General features: G+C 39.1%; 1 protein-coding gene across 4 annotated transcripts in view; it reads right to left on the bottom strand.

Moving 5' to 3' along the window:
• The window catches only part of nrxn3b (neurexin 3b), a 367,630-nt gene that overhangs the window by 256,538 nt on the left and 92,951 nt on the right, over positions 1–18,141 (bottom strand). For all 4 annotated transcript variants that reach the window (XM_059356778.1, XM_059356779.1, XM_059356776.1 and 1 more), the window contains exon 8: positions 568–1,006. In XM_059356778.1, the coding sequence (XP_059212761.1) occupies positions 568–1,006 (439 nt within the window). The remainder of the gene's footprint in view (positions 1–567; positions 1,007–18,141) is intronic.

The raw sequence follows: 18,141 nt of genomic DNA, 5'->3' as shown, positions 1-18,141 counted from the left end.
TTGCAAAACAAAAAAAAATGTCTTAATGTAAGTAATCATCTAGGGAAGTTTCATGGTGATATCTGTTAGTTATTTTTTAATTTGAAATAATAAATAAAAGTCACAACAACATCACACCACTGCAGGAAATACTGGTCATTCCTCTCTCAGTATTTTAGGATATATTGTCCAGGGGCAACTTTATTTCTCTTGGTGTGAGCAGTTTGTTTTTTGCCTTGTCAGCTCTGCCTGTAAATTCATATACAGTACAGCCAAAGGCAACAGATTTTTAATTGAGCCAGGAGCTCAGTTTCCTGATTGAAGCCATTCTTGATTATGAGTTGGTGTGTGAAAAAGAGAGAAATAAAAAACAGTGACATAATGAGACCCCAGTGCCTTCCCACAACACCAAGCTGATCACAGTTTAACAACCTGTGACAGTGATGTTAACAGAAATGAACTTTCCTATTCTACCATTGCTAAACTGTGTGAGAAAAAGTAGGTGATGGCAGAAAATCGGTGTTTCTGTTACAAATTTCTACTTGAGAGGCAGTTTCTCTTTCCCTTCCCTCTCCCCTTCATTCTTACCTGAGCGTCCGTCCCTCTGGATGTCCACATGGTGCCAGGCGCCGTCATTGACCTTAGCCTGAGTGGCCTTGACCTTTATGGTGCCGGAGCCCATGTCCAGCAGCAGGTACAGCCCTCCATCCAGTAGCTCCACCGCAAAGAAGTCCACCTTGTTGTTCTTCTGGCCCTTTATGTCCCGTCTGTCCTGGGGCTTGCCATGGGTGAAGAGTATCAGCCCGTTAGGTTCGGAGGTGCGGAAGTCAAACGAGATGGAGCCCACCCGCTTGGTGTTCCATTTCGGCAAGGCCAGGTAGGAGTCGGGGGTCTCGAAGTTGATGGGGTCGAGAGTGGGAACGTTTTCGCACTTGAAGACCACATCACCCTGGAGTTTCATCTTGGGGTCTACAATGCGGGCGAGGCGGGACAGCTCCAGCCGGATATCGTTGTTCTTGTACACCACCTGGGGAAGAAACACAAGGGTTGGATATTCATCATGCCATGCAAACAAGTCTAAATGTGTCCATGTAGCATTTTTCTCACGCAGGGCACCGGGGATCGCCTCATTCCAGCGCTGCGCTTGGGTTATGATTCTTTAACAACAATATCTTGAAAACTAATCTAACTGCCATTGTAGACTAGTATCACCCCTTTGCTTTTTTAAATGCATTTTGTCTGACATCTGCCAGGGTAAGACTGAGTGGGATTATGAGAATGGCCATTAGTATGGTGCGTAAGTGTGGGTCCGTCTGTCTGCAGCTAATCTATAGCATTGTACCCATCACTCTTAAATTTGATTTTAACACTTACGACTGTCTGCTCAACTTTCATGGTAGTGATGATTCTTAATTTTTGATAAACGTGTTTTATTGATTGTTTGAAATCGTCATTGAATACTGACTCCTCACTCCTGTGGCCAGTCGCAAGTGATCAGCAGCTTCAGTTACATAGCAAAGGCACAAACAAGTCTGTTGCAGGTCGAACTTTGGACTATGCATGTGCATTGTGGAACCTCTTGCTTTCATTACATTACACAGTGAGTTTGATCACAGACCACGTTTGTCTTTAACAGTTAGCCGCGCTGGATGCACCGATGTAAACAACGCTGCCATCACTTTCCAACAATAACAGTGGCCAACCATCATTGCTACTTTGTACCCGTTTTGGAAGTGGCAAAGACGTCAGAAAACCAATGGGCATTGGGTCTGGATTTATACTATCATCCAGAGGACAGTGAATTTAATTGCCTGGCAGAGATGTGAGATGCAGAGATGCATTCTGTTTTTATTTATGTTTTACACAGCGTCCTATTTGGAATCAGGGCTGTAGAAGAAATCTGACATCTGCAAAAAAAAAAAATGTGGTGCACTCTAATAGGGTTATTCCACCGCCGGGTTCCCGGCCAGTGCCCAATTGCGAACTGTTCTTTGGTTCTCCACCGCCAAAGAGCCGGCTCCCAGCCGGGAAAACGGGTTCCACAGTGGCACCAACTCTTTGCTGGTCTTGAACCGCAAACACTACGTCAGGGACTGTGGGCGTGGCTATCTGACCAGCAAGAGCAACTGGTGCAGCTGAAAGAGACCAACTAAAACGTGTTTTATTCATTTATTTGATTTGTTTAACTGCAATGTGACTGATATGGGCTATCGGTAGCACACTAACATTAGCGGCCGATCATAGCGTGCTAACGTTAGCCGGCGATTGATAGTGTGCTTGTGTTAGCGGGCTAGCAAGACCAAGACCAACTCGGTACCTTTGAGTTTTGTTTAACTGCAATGTGATCGGTACGGGTTAGCGAGCTATAACAGGCCTGCGCTAGCCCCCTACCGTTAGTTAACAACAAAGTCCAACATTAACATCTTACATTCAGTGTTAATAAGAATGTATTTGACATCAATAGTGATCAAGATGAGCAGCACAGATGTGTTGTAGAGACATGCATTGTAGTCTGCCATTGTTATTATGCTTGCAGCGACATACAGACGTTAGCATTGGTGCAGAGACGTGGCTCTAGAGCCTGTGGAAAAGCCAACAGGTTCAGAGCTGTTTCACGAGTTGAACTAACTGTGAACCACACGAGCACCGGCTCCTGGTCTAAAAACCCTATAAAAGAAAGAGGCCCGACACTTTTTTTCTGCGGCGACATACGCTCTGTCCATATTGGGAGCATTCGAGAAAAGACTTATGGGTTATTGGTGCTCAGCCTAAAGATGATGAATATAATTCAGTGTGAATGGTGTCTTAGGGGCTTTTCTTTTTTCATTTAGTTTACCCACAACAGTGGGGGACAAATTCCCATTGCCGTAATGGTTGAAAAATATTTATTTCCATGTGAATGAATTGCACTCCATTTTAAACTGTAATATCATGGCATCATACTCTAGTAATATTACATATTGCCGATTCAAGGACAGCTGGATCGATAAAACTAATATTTTCGAAGGCGTGTGTGGCCCAATTTGTTTCTCAGTCATTTTCTGTTTCAACTCCAATTTATCCAAGATGGAAAGGAGATTGTACACAAATGCATCACTGTATTTTCGTTAGATTGAACACCTGCCGACTGAGCTCCAAGTGCGAGAAGCGATGGCTAAATTATGACAGTCGTTTTCTGTAATATTCAAAAACAACGGTCTTCATGAAGATGGGGTGAAAACCACATGGAAGTATCTGTGACCCTGTGGGAATATACCTAATATTATACCTATTCACCCGCAATAAACTTGCTGCAACCGCCTAATCCACACGAGAGGAAAGCAGCTGCACATTATAGTCAAATACAACAAAATACCGCAAAAAAGGAGAGCAGAATATTGTCAATTGGAATCCATTGAGGCGGAAAATTAATGTTTTCTTTTTTTTTTCTTTCTGGGGAGGAAGACAGGCTTTTTCTGGTATATAGGGCAGTGTGTGTGCAGGAAACAGCAACACTGTTAGAGGGAGCACAGCTGTCAGCAAACAGATTTTACTGCTGTGGGATTACCGATAATCCTGGAAGATTTGACAGTAAATCAACACAGGTGACCCGAGCGCCGAGGAGGACTGACGAAAGGGGGAAAGAGAGAGAGAGAGAGGGAGAGATGAGCTGGTGGGAATAGGGGCAGCAGAAGAAAAGGGAACTGCATGAGAGAGAATATATGTGTGGAGGCAAAGCGAGAGGAAAGAGAGAGAGAGATGTGGAAGATTAAAAGCTGTAAGGCCAGTATGTCACCGGCTTTCAGAATATGATTGTGTGTATGTTTGTTTGTGTACGGTACAGCACAGTGATGTAGCTGTCAATGCGGTTAATGACCACACTTAATCTCCTGAATGTGACACACAACAACACTTAGCACACACTTTGTGACGCATTTAATCTTCTGCTAACACACCACACAATATTAATGAAGCTCATCTTAAAATAAACTTCTTAAGTGTATGGATTTATGGACAAAAGGATAAAGCAATGTACAACCCAAAAAGTTGAGATCTAAAATATAAGTATAACTGAATGTGATGGACAGTACATTTGATGTTCAACCTGATTAATTTTGGTTTGTTTTTTTAAATATGCACTCTGAATTCTGAATTTGATGCATTCTGGTTTTAATTATGTTTTATACAACGTCCCAAATTTTTGGAAATGGGGTGCTATTTTACTACAGCTGTAATGATTTTTTTTTTAATTATTATTAAACTGAAGGGCTGCTTGATTTAGGCAAAAACCATAATTATGATAACTCTGGTCAAACATTTGATACAATAACTCACAACACTGAACTTTAAAATAAAATAATAATCATAAAAGAAAAACTGTCTTTTTTAAATGTATTTATTGATCTTTAAGTATAATTCAAATTAGACAATTACATTTTTTTAAAATAAGATAAATATAATAATATGTAATATACATGTATATAGTTATAATATATGTAATTAAATATGTAATTATTATTATTATTATTATTATTATTAATAATGAGAATAATATTATATGAACATATATTTAAAATGTGTTTTACTGCATTGCCACAACATACTGAAAACAACTTTTATTAAAAGTATTCTATCATATATTTTAAAACCCAGATTCCAAAAAACGAGAATCTTTTAAGAAAATCTCTAAAGAATCTGTGTAAAACATAAATAAAAATAGAATGTATTAAATTCAGACTGTTTATTCACAAAATCAAGAGTTCAATCAATTGAATACACAGTCGCCCATAAAGTTGGAATAAAATATTTTTTTAACGTCTTTCCACGAAATTATTGTGATAATGTGATTTATTATTGACAGATAAAGTGTATATATTCTCAAAATATATCTCTTTCAAACACATAACAATGAAAACGAAACCACAATTATCAGAAGATTGTGTCTGAAAACTACATTATTCCACATCATGGACGGCCATGTATGTCACAAAGGATTAACAAACTAGTGCATTTTGTTTTATTCACAATTTAGAAAATGCCTGAGCTTTTTTAGAATCAGGGTTTTATATATTACGATCATTAACCACTGTGAAGGAAAAAGGAGAATTTGTTGCATTTATAACACAAGACAAAACACGATCATTGTAAGAATTATTTTTATCTCAATTATCAAGTTTTCATAATTCCTGGCAGCCAAAATCATGATTTGATTAGTCACCAAGCCCTATTAAACTGTATATTGTTTTTGTAATTTTATCATTTAGTTTTAAAGACAGATCTCTAATGCCGCTGGCATTTCTGCAGAGCGGAGCTGAACACACTTCCACTGACGATGAAAGCAGAGATGTTTGGGTTAATCATGGTCAGCAGTCGCCCAGTCTGACAGGCGAGGGTAGTCTGTGTGAATGTGGAAGTTATTCAGTCTCAAAGCGCTAGTCTGAAATGAAGTACGACACAGCCTTCGGGGGGGAATAACATTAACGTAGCACAGCTGTCCGACCCCAGTAATTAATTACTAATTAAACCCAGCAGGAATTAGCTTGTGATTAATATCATCAAGTTATAATTCCTTGTATTGTATTGTACTCAGAAAAAATGCATAATTTACTAAAATAGGAAACCCACGCTATTGTTAAAGTGGAATTTTGGCCAAAAACCGCAAGCTAGCAAGAGATATGAGGGGAGGTGGCTCAGCATCAGCCCTGTGTGGGCAGACAGCTCAGTCTTTAGCTGTCAAACAGTCCTTTATCGGCATGCAACTCAGAATGGAATCGAAACCTGAGGAATTAATAAGATTTACAAAGGTATAATTGATTTAATGCAGCAGAGGCTTGAGGCTTTTATTTTCTAAAGTTTGTTTTTCAAGGTTGAAGTTGTTGAAGCAGCTGATAACAGCACAGAACAGACTAACCTTCTGTCAGAAAAGGGCTACATTTGAATAGAATTTGATGATTTTATTTTTTCAACATCTTCAGTTTACAGGATCTGTTTGACAGAGCACTTTAGAAGTGAAATCCTTTTTGATAGATTTTAATTTTATTTGTGGGTTTACAAGTGGGGATCCACTGTAGTATTGGCTGCTTGTTAACTTCCATCTACAGCAAGGAAATGTGTCCAGAAAATGTCAGAAAATCTGAAAAAAAGTGTCCATCATCATTATCATAAAAGCCAAAGGGGAAATTTTTCAATTGCTTGTTTTGTTGCACAAAAAGTGAAAATCCCAATGATATTGAGGGTGGCAGCTCCCCATCAGCCCTGCGTGGGCAGATCGCTCCATCTTTAGCTGTCCGCGGTCAATCCTTTGACTGCACACCACTCAGAATGCGATCGAAACATTAGGAATTAATGAGATTTATAAAAGATTGATTTCATGGAGTAAAGGCTTGAGGCTTTTATTTGCTAAAGTTTTTTCTTCCCAAGTTGAAGTTAATTAGATAACAGTAACTTTCTGTCAAAACGGAGCTATATTTTGTTGAGAAGTTTTTTTATATAGGATTTAAATTAATGGCATTTGATGATTATATTTTTGTGGTTATGCACTTATTTTTCACCAAAATGACTTTGCAAAGGTACTCAGAAGGCTGCTTTTTAGACAAATAACTATTTAAGAGTATTTATTTTTATTTTCATTGTCAACTGATTCAAGAAATGAACACAATGAAAATAAATGAATAAAATTAAAATAAATAGCTAGAATAAAGCTAAATAGTCCTTTGCCGACTAATTTAAAAAAATAAAATGAAATAGTTTATGAGTACTGTATGTTCAGTGTCTTATCAGTCAATTGCAATGAATTTATTTTAAATGAATAAATATTAAAATAAAATAATATTTAATTGTATTTATTTCTTCATCTTAAATTTTTACCCAAAAGTATACATGTCAATACTGACAGACACTGATGTGATCGGAGGTTGGGCTCTGTTTAACATGTTAAAGGCTTGACAGGATCTGTTTAACAGATTTCCTGGCAAAAGCTCTTAAGAAGCGAAATCCTTTACATACATTATAATGTTTTACGTGGGTTTGCAATTAAGGTGCCACTGCAGTACCACCTACAACCAGGATTCAGCTATAATATGGTAAAAAAATAGTGAAAAACATCAATCAGACCAGAAATTTCTTGAGCCTGAAAGCCCACAGTTTGTTACACAAAAGACAAATATAAGAAGAGTATGCTCATAATTGTGCATTTTGGGGAGGTTTTCCTGTAAAAATGATAAAACAATTGATCTCTTATCCAAATAACTGTCATTTCATATTCTGTAGTTTGAATAATTGATTATTGGCTAATCAGTTCAGCTCTAAAAGGAGATTTCCAGCAGTTGGAAGAACCACCCGTGATGCAGCAGCAATGTCTGAGTATGCTAAGCATGCTAATATGATTCATGGCTTGAGGGATCATCTGTTTGTTCCTTCATTCTGCATGTGATTATCAGCTAACCTCGAGATATGAGCGAAAACGTCGACAAAATCTGGCTCTCTGATTACTGTCAATCAGCAGCAGCAACATTTAGAATAGACGCTACCCAAAACAACTGCCACATTCAATGTACTCTCTGGAATTATGATAAACATCACATGAAAAACAGGGGTGATTTTGAAAGTGATATTTCAGAGAAATGTTGCAGCTGCCCCGTGGCTAAAAAATGATTTCAGCTTTAACCACCATTACAGATGTCTTTGAAAAACTGATGTTTTTATGTGTTTTCTTCTGAAGCCCAATACCTTGCATTTCACTTTCAGCAAGCTTTCAGACTACTCTCGGGCAAGAGAACAAACTGAATATTACATGAAAAGAGAAAGAGAGAAGAAAAAGATGCTTTAATGCTGCTCATTTGCAATGCACAAATTTTTTGAACAGTGCTGTGATGGTCACTGTGTAGCCCTCAGATGTAAATCGCTCAAACTTGCCAAAGTTCAAAGACTCTCCATCTGTCTTTGAGACATATTAAGTAGAATTTAGATAGGGAAAGAAGAGTTAAGCTCTGTGACACAATATAAGGTCCCCAAAAGAGACTCAACAGCCTGTTCTTCTACTCTAAAATACACAGTTTGTCTGCTCAACTCATAAAACCTTGTCTCTGTCTTAGTTTTCTTGACAGAGGAAAGTCTTAAATTCTCCCAGGCACTTCAATGTTATTCTGGGACGTACTAATCTTACAATCAGCCAGCTCTTGATCTGTTTTGGGATTATGATTTTGTCTGTTCTGCTGCAGGCTGATCAATAAGGTCATTGAAATGATGCTATAAAATAGGAACTGACTATGGTGTACCTCATCTTTTCCTTTGTTATGGCTGCGATTTGCTACGCTATCCTTCGGCCTATCAACAGCCTTAAGGGGCCCATTCATAATGCACGCACAGGGGACTGTAACGACTCCATAAAGCCCGGATCCTCCATCTCTGCTCCAGAATGGTGTATTGATTGGGCCCTGGTAAGGGTGAGGGAAGGGCAGGTGGGTGGAAGTGCAATGCGTGCGTGCGCAGACACACACACGCACACACAATCTCCTCCCTAATCTACTTCAAATCAGTGCTCATGTCCTCTTGGCCCCGGCCACAGCTGCTGTCAGCTCGTGATTTAGCCCCGGTGTTAATGAAGAAGCAGGGTAATTCCACTGAAGTGGAGAGAAGATACACACACAAACAAGGTGCTCATGGAGCTTTGTAGAGGAGATCTCTTCAGGCTCAATACACAGAAGTGTACAATTGAAGTGTATGTGCAAACACAATACAGCTGCAGACAGAAAGGCAAATCAATGTACCAATTGTGGGTAAATATTGATGAGAAAAGTGGATGAGTGACAGAACTGATGACACAACAGAGAGAATATTCAGTAAGAATTACTGGGGATCAATATGACTGTCACTGCCATACTACAATGACTAAGAGGTGACCAGTACTAAAGGGCTAGTTCACCCAAAATACAAAAAAGGATGAAAAAATCTTCCCACAGGCCAGTAGTCCAGCGTACGGGTTTAAAACGGCTTGATTGTAAGCAACCACGATTTGCCATTACGACACATTCTTGTGAATTAAAAAAGTAGCTTACATCAGAAACCTGCGACAATAGCGTCAAGGCCCCAAATCCAATTGAATTGCATTAGTAATGAGCAACATAACAATGTCATTGACTTATTATTTTTTTCAGTGGAGTACATTTTGTTTCTATATCAACTTTACAGGAGTCTGCATGTTCTTCCTGTGTCAGCATGGCTTCTTGCCGTGGCAGTCCAAATACATTTTTGGTGACTCGTAACTATCCATAGGAGTGAATGAGAAGCGATGAAGCATGAAGCGACCTGTCCAGGGTGTACCCCACCTCTCGCACAATGTCAGCTGGGATCGGCTCCAGCTCCCTGTGACCAGAGTTCCGATAAGTGGTTGAGGATAATGAATGAATGAATGAATGAATGAGCCAACTGAGCCTGTCAGGCAGGCCAAGAAATATTGCTGATTTGTTTTGTAGATTTTCAACCAGCTTTGTCATTTCAATGTTGGCAGTACCCCTGGCAACCCTCCATGTTACCAGGGGCACCACTGGGCCAATGTGGCAACAATTTGGATTTGAAGCCAATTAAAGAGGTGAGCCAAAAAACATAGATAAGGCAATGTGTAACACGGCAGAAAAAAAGTTGTGGCTTAGAGGTGCATTACCACCACTAAGTTGACTGGAATCGCTATATTCTCATTCATGGGCTCTCTCAGTCCAATTATGTTCCACTATAGACTCAATATAAAGATGGACGACATGACAGCCACCCCAAATTCAGACAATACATCTTGCGTTCCCTAGTGGCTGGCTGCACTGTAGGTCATAAACCCCACCTCCTCCTTGTTAGTGGATGGGACATCGGCCAAACCAAAAAAAGCCGTAGTAAAATTTTTAAACCAGCCCAACGCATTTCCCATTGTGAAACAATAATTCTGGTATAATGTGGCATGCTTTTGAGATTTTAAACTTTTTATTCTCCAATGTAATGGAGGTGATAAAAATGAGTTGATGTTGCTTTAAAAATTTGATTTATAAAACTGAAAAAATCCTCCCATAACTATGGATAACTATTAACTATTTTAATTAGGATCTACAGTACATTCTGCTGAAAACTGTAGTCTACGATAAAGTCTTTCTTACTCCTAGTAAGCAAGACCTTTTTAATTTTTTCATATATATATATACTACGGAACTAAAATAAATTCACCCTAGTTTTAATGGTTGAAATTGTAAACCTTGGCTCATAAAACCAAACACACTAGATACCACTACAGGGGCATTTTTTTTAATGTGACAAAATAGGGGGACTGCTGCAAAACTTCCTCAGGCAGGCAGCTTCATGATACACTATTCATTGGAACACACGCACAGTATCCTGTAATACACACACACACACACACACACACACACACACACACACACACACACACACACACTCTCTAAGGTGTTCCATTCGATCTGTCACATGAGCATCCTCCTACCCTGCTGCTGACACGCTGCTCAAAAATACCAACATCTGTCTTTAGAGCTGCAGCTCCGTCTTCACCTCCACCACAGCATACATTAACAGTAGCACATAGTGTGTAATTGCACGGTTTCACCTGGGGATTGAGTATGAAGATGGATGAATGAAAGATGCAAGAATTGCAGGTAGTGACAAGTGAGAATCAAGAAAATATCAGCCATACATAAAAATAGAGATTTTTTCTCAATAAATATGTCCCACCAGTTGTCAGACTGAAATAGAAGAGCTGAACACAATATGAACTGCAGCTAAAGATAAGACTAACAGTTGCACTCTTTGTGTCAGTATTTCTTAGCAAGTGTTTCATTCAAAACTGGAGATGTTTATTCTACAACCAATTAGTTTATTGCCCTCTTTTCTAAGGTCACTGATCCCTGTCATATTATCATACTGTACATATACACTTATCTGCTGCCATTTGTTGCCTTTCACTTCACTACAACACTCCTCCTCTTCTCTACATGCAGCATCCAGGACCTTGACTGGCTCAGCACTACAGAGCTAATCTTCAAGTTCATAAGCTCATTGACTTCAACTCTCCTGCATTGTTGTTGGAATACTAAATCCGGCACCAACATTTTGAATTTATTTTGATCTGGTGTTGGTAGTGGTTGTAGTACTTTGGGCCTGAGCAGATCTCACAATGCTTTTATCTTGACTGACAGAAATAGTAGCAAGGATTCTATTGACTTCTGGGCATCACTAGTACTGCATTCATACCACAACACAGCTTTGTGCACAATTCTGAAATGAGCTCTACAACTAGGGTGCTGGTGCTGTCTTCAGCCTATCCAGTATAAACTAACCTTGTCCACCATGCAGTGATGGAGTACAACTGATTAAAGCCTGGGTCTTCAACAAGGGGTTTGTCCTTTTCATTTTTGATGGCTGACTGTTGCGCTACCTATGAGTCCTCCTGTAGTCATATGAGCTAGCTAACGTAGGTTAAATTACTTGCCAGCAACTATCTATAACAAGAAACTAGTTTGTTTTGTGAAATTGAAACCTATTGGTCTGTGACAGCTGCATCTGCTGCCATAGAGGCAACAAGATCTCCAGCCTAAAGGACAAAAACAGACGGTTTATCAATACAACCCATAATGACACATATGAGCGTTTGTCAAAATGAGCGTTTCGTAGCTCACTGTGCAGCAAACCGTTCTAAAAATAGCACACAAGTCATTATACATAGCCTACATGTACGTTTCGCTTTTGTAAAAAAGGCTGCAGTTTCTGTGAGTTTGAAATACAAAACCACAGACCTAGGTTTAGGGCAAAACTAAAGGCGCTATAGAAGACAGTTTAAACAGTAAATAAATGTGCATAAATGTCGGAAGTGGAGTAGTTATGAGGGTAAGTTATGTAAAAAAAAAGGTAAGTTACGTTAAAACATGATTCCCAAACAGCGGGCCACCTTAGTTACGTAAAAAGTCATTTTTTCTTTGTTTTCACACGGGAAACAAACCCCGTTCTCCTGGGTCAAAGTCTGCCATTTGTTAAACCCAAACCTGCCGAGTGTCACATCCGCCATTTAAACTCTGAATCAGCATCGATCATTACTACTTTGTCTGCAAGATGGCAGTGGAGGACAGTCTAAAACGTAATAATTGTGTTTCCTATGGCTGGCAGTTTCGCCCACTTTCCATTCCATGTGTTAAGCTAAGAATATGCATATTTGGTATCAGGACATAAGATGGCATAATTGTGTCAATATACTCATCAACCTCTTGGAGAGAAAGCAGATAAGCATATTTTTAAGTGTCAAAATATTACTCCTTCATATTTTTCTTCATCATGCACTTGCAGGAAAACAAAAATGTGATTCAATGAAATCAAACCAGAATTGTTACAAATGCAAGAAAATTGAACACTACAGAGTGTGACTGTGAGGTTGCCATTCATTCTGAAGCAAAGAGATGTGAACTTGTTTTCTGCATTTACATCCATTTCATCTGTGTTAAATAAAGGTTACATTTTTTTTTTTTTTCAAGGCCTCAAAGAAGGAAGATTATCATCTCCGTCTAGGCTCCACTCTTTCAAAAGAGGAAGATGTTTAAAAAAGTTCTAATTTTGTCAACAGTAAAAACAACACTCCCTTCATATTCTATCACTTATCATGCTGGAGGTGTAACTGTGCTCCCTGGGCCACTGACTCGAGAATTTAAAAATATCTTTCAACAAATGTATTTTTGTAATATCATATAATGCTGAGTAACCCTGAATTCAGGATATACATTTCAACATAAAACCAAATGTGAACAAACAATGTTTACCAGCACTAGATCTTAGCCTTACAGGGTGGGGGTGAAAGGTGGAAGCATTTCATTAAAGTCTGAGGTTTGTACCCATCCATCACTGTTTGAACCTTTCAGGGGACATTAAAAAAAGTAAAATAATTACAAGGACAGGGTGACATTTGCATTTGTATTGGAGGGAAAAACAAGCGTTGCCTGAACATCTGTGATGACTAACACCAAACTGATGACGACAACGTGCCTCTAAAATGCCAAATGTTGGTCTTTTTGCCCTCTCTCTTCTTCTCACTTACTCATCACTCTCCTATCAGTGTTTTTCTGTTTCTGTCTCCCACCCGCTGACATTCACCTCACCTGCACCTGTCCTCTCCTACGTTCTGTCACTCCCCTTTTTTTTTCCTCTCCACACCTTCTACCCTCTGATGGTTACTCATCATGTTCTTCCAGCATGCAGCTTCTACTCTCTCAGCAGGGATGACAGCGCACGCCCCGGACGCCCCCGCAGTCTGACACAAGTTGCCGTCGCACAGCTCCAGTGCCGCCACGGGTGCCCCTGTGACACGGGAAGGAGGGGCTGGGTGGCGTGAGAGATGGGGGGGGGGGGGGGGGGGGCACTGCAAACATCAGTCCGACCGGAGAATGAGCCGGGGCGGCTGCCCACTGGCCCTCGGTCACGTGACGCGCTGCGGCCCACGTGGCGAAGCACGCGTAGGCAGGACGTCTGTGTGTGTGTTGTGTATGGATGACATCCCTCCTAGCCTACGGGGGGAAGTGGAGAATGAACGAGGGAGGGATTGTGGCAGCACGCGGCATCGCTTTTGTTGTCAGAGAGAAGAGAGGCATCCGCTTGCTCGCTGCTGCAACACATGCCTCCATCAGCTTATTCATCAGCTCTAAGTGATGCACTTTTTTCCCCCTTGTAGACCAATGTGCTCCAACATTCCTGCTTCCGTAGCATTCGAAGCAGACATTACACACACTCAGTCAGACAGAAATACTGACGCACTGTGATCTAAGCAACGGGCCAAACACAACTGAATCATTCCCTCATTATCTGGGGATATTGAATCCAAGAGAAGAGGTGGAGGGGGCAGGAAGGAATAAATATGGCGTAGGAGAGCAAGAAAGAGGCAGAGAGACAACGGGATGATGCACAGGGAGTTCATGTACTGTAGGTGAAAGAATAGATTCAAACAATACAGCACACAGAAATGCTTTAGTTGGGCTTCGTGCAGCAGCAGAAAAAGAGATGAATGAAGAGAAGCATGAGGGGGAGATCACGCAGCCGGTCGTGAGCAGTTTGCATAGTCCTGGGTAGCAGCTGGCATCAGGCCTGCTTAATGGAGCAACGGATGATGAACAGTTGAGGATCGCACAATACTACCACTACCCAACCACATGGTGAATCACCTCCATGATTCTGTCCACCAAACACTCTCTCTCAAGGGTCGAGTCTTGCTGAGTCACAACTTGTTCAGATAATAATGGAAACACATGGAGGATACGTCTGCCTCTGCATCACAGACTCTATTTGCATTAATGCATTGGTCTCCTTAAAAGGAGAACTATCGTGCTTTTCCTTATTTTCTGTCACATGTATAATATACAATGTTGTATTAAATGACGTCCAATTTTCAAATATGATAAACATATATATATATATAAAAGTGATTTTTTGAACCAAAACCCCCAACAACATCTCCAATCTGTACAACAGAATAGACCGTTTGTTAATAACACACATAATGACACATATGAGCGTTTGTCAAAATGAGTGCACAAAAGCTGCAGTTTTTGTGAATTTAGGCTACACAACCACTGACTCAGGTTTAGGAGGAAAAAACTTCCTGGTTAGGCGTTATAAGGGACAGTCTAAAAAATAAATAAACGCTGGAAGTGAAGTATTTACGAAGGTGACGTGAGCCATGAAATTACGTAAGTTACGTAAGTTATGTACACAACAAGTTACGTGAAAAAAAAAATTAAATTCACAAAGCCACAGAAGTTACGTAAAAAATATAAATTACGTAAAAAGTGATTTACTTTTGTTTTTACATGGGAGAAAAACCCCGTTCTCCATTTCACTGTTGATCGATTTCTTCATGGTTATCTGCTCGAGGCAAGGTTCTGCAGTTGTTTACATTACATACATATTTACATGTAGCTACATGGCGTGTCATGATTTAGAAAAAAAAAAAACACATTTCAATTAGACTTTTGGTTTTAAGTTCAAGATTCAGTTCAATTTGCAATTTTCAGCACTGTAGGCTTTGGCATTGTTGGACTATTGAGTCTTGATTTATAAAGATCAACAGCCTTGACAACTATTATTCACATTTTTAAATTATTCTTTAAAAAAATGGTATAAAGTGTCATTTAACTGCCATATTTTTTTTTAATGTACCACAAAAAGGCTATGTGGTCATATTTCATCCATCCATTGTGCCAGCCCAAATTCTAATGTCCGGGAAACCTTTTTTTTGGTTGCTGATGTCTTTAATTTGTCCCTGATTTTGAGTCCTCCTGATTGCGAAGATTTAATTTGGAAACTTTTATTTTTCACGATGGAAAGTGCTCCTATGCTCCTCTTACAGTCTTCATCTTCGATTTAGGATGCCACAACATCCTTTTTCTTGTTTTAAAGGTTGCATTACAGTGAAGTGATGCCCTATACTTTTTGAAAGCACCAACAGCCATAAAATAATGTTGCAACAATGATATTGAGGTATTTCGTCAAAAATATCATCAGCATTGATTTTCTTCACATCACCCAACCCAAGTTCAGTCTCACAGCTCTCATTAACCAGGTTTCCAGCTGTGGGGGAAACTACCGTCAGACACAAAGCTTTTATTTTTCAGAGTGAGACAAAACTTTGGGATTTGCTTAACATCTAGCAGCTAAAGACCTAAAGACATTTCTCAGCAACTGGTGAAGACCAAAAACTGAGCCAAAAGAACATTTGTCAGGGAACCAGAAACATAACAGCGAATAACAAATGAATGTTCAAGTGGACGTAGATGTTGGTGCAGCATCGTAAAATGTAAAGACTAGATAACTAGATAACTAGATAATCACTTTGCTATGTTATTATTAATATTATTACTATTATTATTATTATATATACTTTTGCTGCCATTACTATTATTACTATATACTGTAATATACTACTATTATTATTATTATTATTATTATTATTATTATACCGGCCTTACCGGCCTTATTTATTATTATTATTATTATTACTATTATTATTATATATTATATATCATATTATTTTACTTAAAATTACTTTATTTATATTTTTCATTTTATTTTTATATTGTTTATTATCTATTATTACATATTATATTATATATATTATATACTGTACTATTATTATTATTATATACCGTCTAGTCACTATAGCATTGTTGCCATCATATCACCAGTTTAATTATTACCATCATCTTGCCAACCATCCTACCAACTGATGTTCTTCTTTTTTTAACTTCTTAAGTGTCCTTGTTCTATTCTGTGTTTTTTTCTATTGTTGTTTTTATTTAAGCTACCTAAGTATTTTATTCTATTGTATTTTATGTCTGTCTGTCTGTCTGTCTGTCTGTCTGTCTGTCTGTCTGTCTGTCTGTCTATCTAGCAGCGAAAAAAGTGCATGCAAAAGCTGTCTAGCACATTAGATTTATTGTCCTTCTAATCACATTGGGTGTGTCACCTGCACTGGAGGCTGAGTGAGGAGGCTCAGGTGAGGATTAGTTCAGCCCCTGTTAGGGAATTTATTGCATCACCATGTGCATTAGCATACAGGGGAGCAAGGTGTCCAAACAACTTTCTTTACCCGACCACTGTACCATAGTGGGAGTCAAATACAAACACTTGGGCCTAAAATTTAGAGCAGCAATCGCCTACTGGCAGCAGCCCGGCCCACTGAACAGTAGCCAAATGAATAGAGAAAATGTGGGGAGGAAAAAAAAAGGGTTCTGGTTTTTAGCATATGTACAATGCCGTTTCTCTAATCACAGTTTTAAACCTCAGTAAACTGCCTCCTTGGTGGAAGTCTGAGAGCATTTTCTAGTTAAGTATCTACAGTCCTGGAAAAAAATATTAGACCACCATTTCTTTTTCATTTTAATGCCTGGTACAAGTAAAGGTACATCTGTCGGACAAATATAATGATAACAACAAAATAGCTTATAAAAGTATAATTTAAGAGCTGATATCTAGCCATTTTCCATGGTTTTGATAATGATTTTGGTTATTATCAAGAAAACCATGGAAAATAAACTAAAAATCCAAACAAATGTACCTTTAGTTGTACCAGGCATTAAAATGAACAAGAAGAAAACAATGGTCTAATATTTTTTTCCATGACTGTAGTTATTAAATTATGGATTTCCAATGTTTATTATAGGAGTCTGTAGACACTGGTATAGGCAAATAAAAGCATGAATTTAATAAGAAAGTGAAAATATCAAACGACAGGCTAACTAGGCATAAGTACATTATATTTTCTTCATTTGAAAGTCCGGCACCCACAGTGTCTGCTTAGAGAAAGTCTACTCCAGTTGATGACCCCTGATTTAGAATATCTGTACAGTTTTTATAACTCTGTGTTCACAGATTAGTAATTACTACTACTGATGAAATTACTACTAATGACGCAACTACTAGCTTTGAGAAGAAGCTTCAAAAATTCCATGGCTGTCAGGAACTGTGAATCAACAAATCCTCCCACACTGCAAAATCACAAACATAAATACCCAAATGGCTTGAAACACAACAACATAACAAGGAGTGTTTCACTTTGGCACTTATGTTCTTAGCTGTAGAACGAAGCCAGTCCTCAGACAAAACACAGCCAGGATGTTAGGGATCACAGGTACATTTGCCTGAAGACATGCAGTGTGTTTGTGCCTATGAGAGAGTAAAGTGTCAGTGCAGTTTGAGGGTGGAGCAGAGATGCATTAGCCAGCGTGGTAATGACTGGGGGAACAGCAGCCTGAGCCTCAGTCGAAACATAAAACAATGCAGACAAGGTGACTTTCGCTAAGCCCAAACGCCGTTGCTTTTGTGTGTGTGTGTGTGTGTAGTGGTCTGATGGAAGCTAGCTTGGCTAAATGAAAGGCATGTTGGAAGGTGCTCGACAGAACTTGGCAGTACATCACAAGACTTACTGGCTCTTGTCAAAATTGAGAAGGTTGTGATGGAAGGGAAAAACAGCCAGGACGAGAGGACGGAGGAGGGCCAGCCGAGACACGGTGGCAAATATAACGTCCCTGAAGTAAAGTTCTAAATATTATGAAGGGTTTCTGTCATACCACAAGAACACAATATTAATTTCTGTAGCTTTGATTCCAGCAGATGAGCTGGAGTAAAATTAAGAAAAGAAAATGACCTAAGAAATAAACC

The sequence above is a fragment of the Centropristis striata genome, chromosome 18 (genome assembly GCF_030273125.1).
Source record: "Centropristis striata isolate RG_2023a ecotype Rhode Island chromosome 18, C.striata_1.0, whole genome shotgun sequence".
Lineage (NCBI taxonomy): Eukaryota > Metazoa > Chordata > Actinopteri > Perciformes > Serranidae > Centropristis > Centropristis striata.
Note: the sequence above shows the minus strand (reverse complement) of the source record. Positions and strands in the feature narration are given on the sequence as shown.